The 5724-nt window shown below is 35.0% G+C and overlaps 1 protein-coding gene across 1 annotated transcript; it reads left to right on the forward strand.

Moving 5' to 3' along the window:
* Positions 1 to 1182: 1182 nt before the first annotated feature.
* On the forward strand, positions 1183 to 4681 carry LOC132171274 (F-box/FBD/LRR-repeat protein At5g56420). Its single transcript, XM_059582557.2, has 4 exons — positions 1183 to 1377; positions 1573 to 2525; positions 3942 to 4097; positions 4200 to 4681. The coding sequence occupies exons 2-4, from the start codon at positions 1593 to 1595 to the stop codon at positions 4533 to 4535; spliced, it is 1425 nt and encodes a 474-aa protein (XP_059438540.2). The 5' UTR covers positions 1183 to 1377; positions 1573 to 1592; the 3' UTR covers positions 4536 to 4681.
* The last annotated feature ends 1043 nt before the right edge of the window (positions 4682 to 5724 follow it).

Raw genomic sequence — 5724 nt, forward strand, 5'->3', positions numbered from 1 at the left:
GAGGCGGTGGATCGTCGAAGGAGGGGCTGGGGTTGATTTTTGGCAGAGAAAAGATAAATCGCACAAGGCAATGGATAAAACCGAAGAAAGGAAATCACCGGTAAGAACTCTAAGAAGCAACATAGAGAGAGAGAGAGAGGAAGAGGGATAGAAGAGGGGAGGAGGGGTGGGAAGAACCGGAATAGCCGTTCTTCCCACCCCCATAGGCCTTAGTCTTTCTTTGCTCTCAAGAGGCGCTGGAGAGAAAAGAAAGAAACCATAGGAGCCGAGACTTGAATTAGTGTTTTTGTTTCTATTAGTTTAAGCTTTTAGAATAAATAGTAATTTAACACGGTATTAGAGTAAGGTCATGGATTCGAGTCACAGGATTTCAAATGTTATAAGAGGTTTTGGCTTTTTTCACTAGACACCAATTGGTTTTCAGATGAGATGGTCAACGGCATAATCCAACAAATGATACTATCTTAAATTACCATTTATCCCAAAAGCAAATAAATTTAAGGAGAAACTTCAGTTTAGCCCCCTGAACTTTTATGCGATTTGACAACCCCCAAACTTTCAAATTTCTTACTTTGAATTTTTGAACTTTCAATTACTTTCAATGTGGACCTCTATGTCAGATTTTAAATGTTACATGACGTTTATACCCTTGACTTTGTATAAAATTCCAACTTTACCCTTAATTCCAAAACTTTTTTTATTTAAAAAAAAATGAAAATCAAAGATATTTTAGTCTTTTTTTGGTATTTTTAACGGTTAAAATTAACGGAGGGGTCCACATTGAGAGCAATTGAAAGTTCAGATGTCCAAATTAAGAGATTTGAAAGTTTGGGGGTTTGTCAAATCGAAAATTTCAGGAAGCTAAAGTGAAGTTTCTCCTAAATTTAATCACTTAATCATTACTTTAACAAATATTAATATTATTATTCTCATAAAAAAAAAAACAATAAAAAAAAATTTAAAAAAAAAAAAAAAAAAACTAACTATCTAAACTTGGTACCGATGAGTTGCACGTGTGCTCCAAATAGCTCCCTTCCATCTGAGCCGTTAAACTCCCTCATTAATTCCTTCCCTCATTAATATTATAAAGTACACCAGCGTGAGCACTGTTCACCCACGCTGGTGTACTCTATATCACCACTCTATCCCAATATCAGAAAATCTTAATGCTTTCCACGCGTTTTACCCACAGTTTTCTTCAGCTCTGAAGTCGTCGGCTACTACTTAGCACCACCACTGCTCGAAGTCATCGTCTGCTTCCCCTGCCCAAGAACCAGAGACCCCCTCCCCTTCCATCACACAAATTAAAACAGACTTTCAAAGCACGTTCCATCCAACAGATCTTTTTCCCTTTGGTTCCTGCCAGTGGCTTCAGCGGTAATCATCCAACCTTTGTTTTTATGATCCTTAAGTAATAGCAAAAATTAGCCCATTTTTGTAGATGCTCATGTGTTTAGCTGAATGTTTGTAAATTTTGTATCTCAGTGTTAATTTTTTTCTACAAAGTTTCCATTACAGGACTATACCCTTTTATATATGCTACTGTATCTGACAAAGTATTGGATGTATCAGGGGAAAGCAGAAACTTAGTTATGGAGACAACTTGTGTAATTCCAAAACCCCGACTGAATGAAGAAGAGGACATTGATGGGAACAGCAAGAGCTTAGGTAAGTTACCTGAGGAGGTTCTTCGACACATCCTTTCCTTTCTTCCAATAGAAGACGCTGCTAGGACAAGCGTACTTTCTAAAAGGTGGGAATACCTATGGGCTTCTATTCCCAATCTAGATTTTCTCCTGTTACGATCCGCAAAGCGTGATATAACGCTTTTTATGAATTTTGTGGATAGGGTGCTTAGTCTTCGTAAATCCTCTGTTATCAAACGATTCACTCTCTGTTGTTATGTGATACTTGATGCATCTCGTGTTAGTACGTGGATCTCTGCCACAGTAAGACATAAGGTTCAAGAGTTGCGTATTGAGCTTCACGATTGCAAAGGAGTATTTTCACTGCCTTATTGCTTGTTTACTTGTGAGACACTCATAAGCTTACACCTTGATATGCCCTGTATACTCAAGCTCCCGACAACGATTTGTTTCTCCAATCTCAAGATCTTGACTATTGAAAATGTTACATTTTCGGATGAATACTTGACCCAGCAGTTTTTCTCTGGCCTGCCAGTCCTTGAGAATTTGAAATTATGCCGTTGCGGCTGGGGGCATCTCAAGGTTATGCGTATATCCTCTCCCAAGCTTCATTTTCTGAGCATAGTTGAAAGTCATGTCCAAACTTCCAGTTTTAAGGATGGTTGTCGGGTTATAATTGTTGGAGGTAGCCTCAAAGAATTTCATTACAGTGGTTGTCTGTTCAACGACTATTGCTTACATGAGTCATTCTCACTGGAAAAGGCAGAGATTGATACTTTCATCCTTGATAAATCAAAAAAGAATGGTTATCGCATGTATAAGCTTCTTTCCAGCCTCTCCAACGTAAAATTCCTAAAACTTTCCAACGGGGTGCTTGAGGTTTGCGTGCTTCTCTCTTTGTAAATTCAAATTATAGTGTATCATATCTGCATAATGGTGGACAATTTAAGCCCTCCTCCTTTGCATTGCTTGCATAAATGTGGTATTATTTAGTGGTAAAATTGGAAAGTGTAGCAAACCAAAGGGTAAAGCTAATGTCATATAAAGGATAGTGACCATTCCATGTTTTCATGTTATTTAAGTTGTGACAGATGTTACAACGAGCATTCTTGTGGATGGGCAAATGTCATGACACAGAAAGAGTTTTTACTCATGAAGAATCAATTATAATGCAGAACTCAAGTCTCGAATAATTTCATCAACAATTGACAAATAATTTAATCATATTCAATACTTTTTAACTTTTGCTTTCCAAACAGTCTGTGGGTTTATCCAGTCGTTTGATCCTTGGTGTAATGCTTGGCACTTAGTAAATGGCTTGGAGAAGGCTCCCATTCAAGGGAGAGGATGGTCATTATGGTAGAGGTTCACACACGAGTGAAAGATTAACTAGAGTATCCACGTTTGTTGGAATCTTACATTGAGTGGTACCAATAAAAGTGAGTAATAGATATAATCACATAACATTATTAGATCTTAGTCAATTAGTTTAAACTTTTAGGTTATGGTGTTCTCCCAAAACATGTGTTTCATGATCTTACTTGAGATATTTTCCAAGGTGTTTCACTCCCTTGTAACAAGTGTCTCTCCTATAAAAGATCCTGTTATTCTATGCCAATTTCAATGTCCATGAACAACTATGTTATATATTTTGTCTTCTGTTCAATTTCAAAGAAAGTTGTAGTTTGGTGATTTAACCATTTGATTGTCAAGTTAAATACTTCAGTGATGAGAATTATCTTGTTTTGTAATTTTTTTATGATGCTCACAAAATCAATTGGTAAAAACTAAAATATAATAAAGATATCAAAGGAGAACGTATGCTATTGAAAAATTAAAAATGCTATTCATAATTAGTATCTGTAGAGCATTTGAAACATCATTGGATAAGTGCTACTCTGGTTTCAATTTGTTGTTTATGTTCATACTCTTAGGCTATGTGTTATTGATATTAAACACAACATTCTTCCGCCCATCAAAAAAGAAACTGAAAATTTCTCTTCTTTTGCTTGTTAAGACTGGAACCTAAGGCTTGCCCTCATCCCATTCAATCTCTTTATAATACTAAATTCATATGACTTTCAATCTACATTAGTTAGTAATTGGAAATTACTGATTAGGTTTTTGTTTAATTCAAAGTTATTCTTCTTGTTGCTCATCTCATAATTCTTAATCACGCTCCACCATGATCCCAGTATGCTTTCTTTTTTTTTTTTTCTTAACGGGTTTGTCATTTTTATTTGCTTTTTTATTGAAGTATTTTAATAATGATTCATTTATTTATCCTGTGCATAGGTTTTGATATATGCAACAAAACTCCTACCTCGTATGCCTATGTTTAATAACCTGGTCAGTTTGTTGTTCGATGGACTGTCAGTAGATCTTGACAGTGAGGCACTCCTGAATATATTGCAAAGATCTCCTTGTCTTGAGAAACTGGAATTTTTGGCGGTAATCTCACCTAATCTACATTGTCTACTATCTTGTATATGTTCCATCTTATTGCTGATTTTCAATGATGGATAAAACATTTATTTTGAAATGATCATTTAGGGTATCGCACTGTCCTCAAATTGTGAGGAAGATGATTGGGTATTGGACCCAGTGCCTTCATGTTTCTTGTCACATCTAAAGTACATTAAAGTTGATACGCATGATGGAAATAAGGAGGAGTTTTCTGCAATAAAGATTTTGCTCAAAAATTCACTTGTCTTGGAAGAAATGGTTATGACTTGCACGGAGTATACATGGAGCTTTGACGAGTTTGAGCATTTTTTTTCGAACGTAGAGAAGAACCTAGAGAAGCACAGCAACCTCCGCAAACAGTTGGAAGAGCTCCCTCGAGGGTCACAAAATTGTAAAGTTCATTTTGAAATCAACTTTTCTTAATTAAGCTCTTTACGATATAAAAAAGCAAATAAATTTCTGTATTTTGGAAGATGTAAAAGTACGGCTAGCTGGCCTTTTACCTAAACTCAGAACTTGCTGTTATGGGATGTTCTTGTTTACGAATTTGTTTTGTGCTAATTATTATGTGATAAGGCCTTCCTAAAGCTTGTGTATTTTGCTGAATGTTGGTATATCAGACTCACTTCGGTTCTACAAAAGTTTTCTGAAGAAGTATTGGGGATATAGGGGAACCGTCTGAATATGGAGGCAAATTCTCTTATTCATAAACCCAAAAGGCAGAAACTGAATGAAGAACAAGGCATTGATGTGGATCGTGCAATCCTCAAGGTTGTACGTATTTCTGTTCCCAAGCTCCATTTTCTGAGCATAAAGGAATTTGTATGGAAAATTACAGTTTACCCCCTCAAAGTTGACAGCGTTTTTCAATTCGAACACTAAAGTTTCAATTTTTGCAATTCACTTCCCAATGTTTCAATTTTTTGCAATTTGACCAATTTTATCCAAAACTTTCTATATTGCCCTTAATTTTTATTTTTTTATTTTTTATAAAAAAAATTTTAAAAAGAGGAAAATGCAATTTACTCCCCTGAAGTTTTAGGAGTTTTTCAATTTTAACCTCAAAATTCAAAAATTGGCAATTTATCCCCTTGAAATTTCAAAACTTGGCAATTTAAACTCTCCGTTTAATTTTTCTGTCAAAATTAATGGAAATCTATAAAATTACATCATTACCCTTAGGCTTTTTTTAAAAAAATTTCGTCCAATTTAACAGAAAAATTAAACGAAAAGTTTAAATTGTCAATTTTTTAACTTTGGGGTTAAAATTGAAAAACTCCTGAAACTTCAGGGGAGTAAACTGCATTTTTTCCTTTTAAAAAAATTCGGTTGGTCATTTTTGCACCCCAAATTTGTTTCATTTTCATAAAAAATAAAAAAAATAAATCAGGGGCAATATGAGAATTTTGGAATGATATTGGTCGAATTAAAAAAAATTGGAACTTTGTGGGTGTGGATTGCAAAAATTGAAACTTCGATGTTCAAATTAAAAAACGCTGTCAACTTTTGGGGGTAAACTGTAATTTTCCCGAATTTGTAAGACAAAATTCGAATTATGGGAATGGTTGTCAGGTTATGATTTTTGGAGTTGGTCTCAAAGAATTTTATTACG

This window comes from Corylus avellana, chromosome 1 (assembly GCF_965113065.1).
Source record: "Corylus avellana chromosome 1, dhCorAvel1.hap1.2, whole genome shotgun sequence".
Classification (NCBI taxonomy): domain Eukaryota; kingdom Viridiplantae; phylum Streptophyta; class Magnoliopsida; order Fagales; family Betulaceae; genus Corylus; species Corylus avellana.

Bases quoted from the DNA above. Each gene is read 5' to 3' on its own strand.
- LOC132171274 (XM_059582557.2), top strand. From the start codon at position 1,593: ATGGAGACAACTTGTGTAATTCCAAAACCCCGACTGAATGAAGAAGAG. The intron at 2,526-3,941 runs GTTTGCGTGCTT...TCCTGTGCATAG, and splicing joins TTTCCAACGGGGTGCTTGAG to GTTTTGATATATGCAACAAA. The intron at 4,098-4,199 runs GTAATCTCACCT...ATGATCATTTAG, and splicing joins AGAAACTGGAATTTTTGGCG to GGTATCGCACTGTCCTCAAA.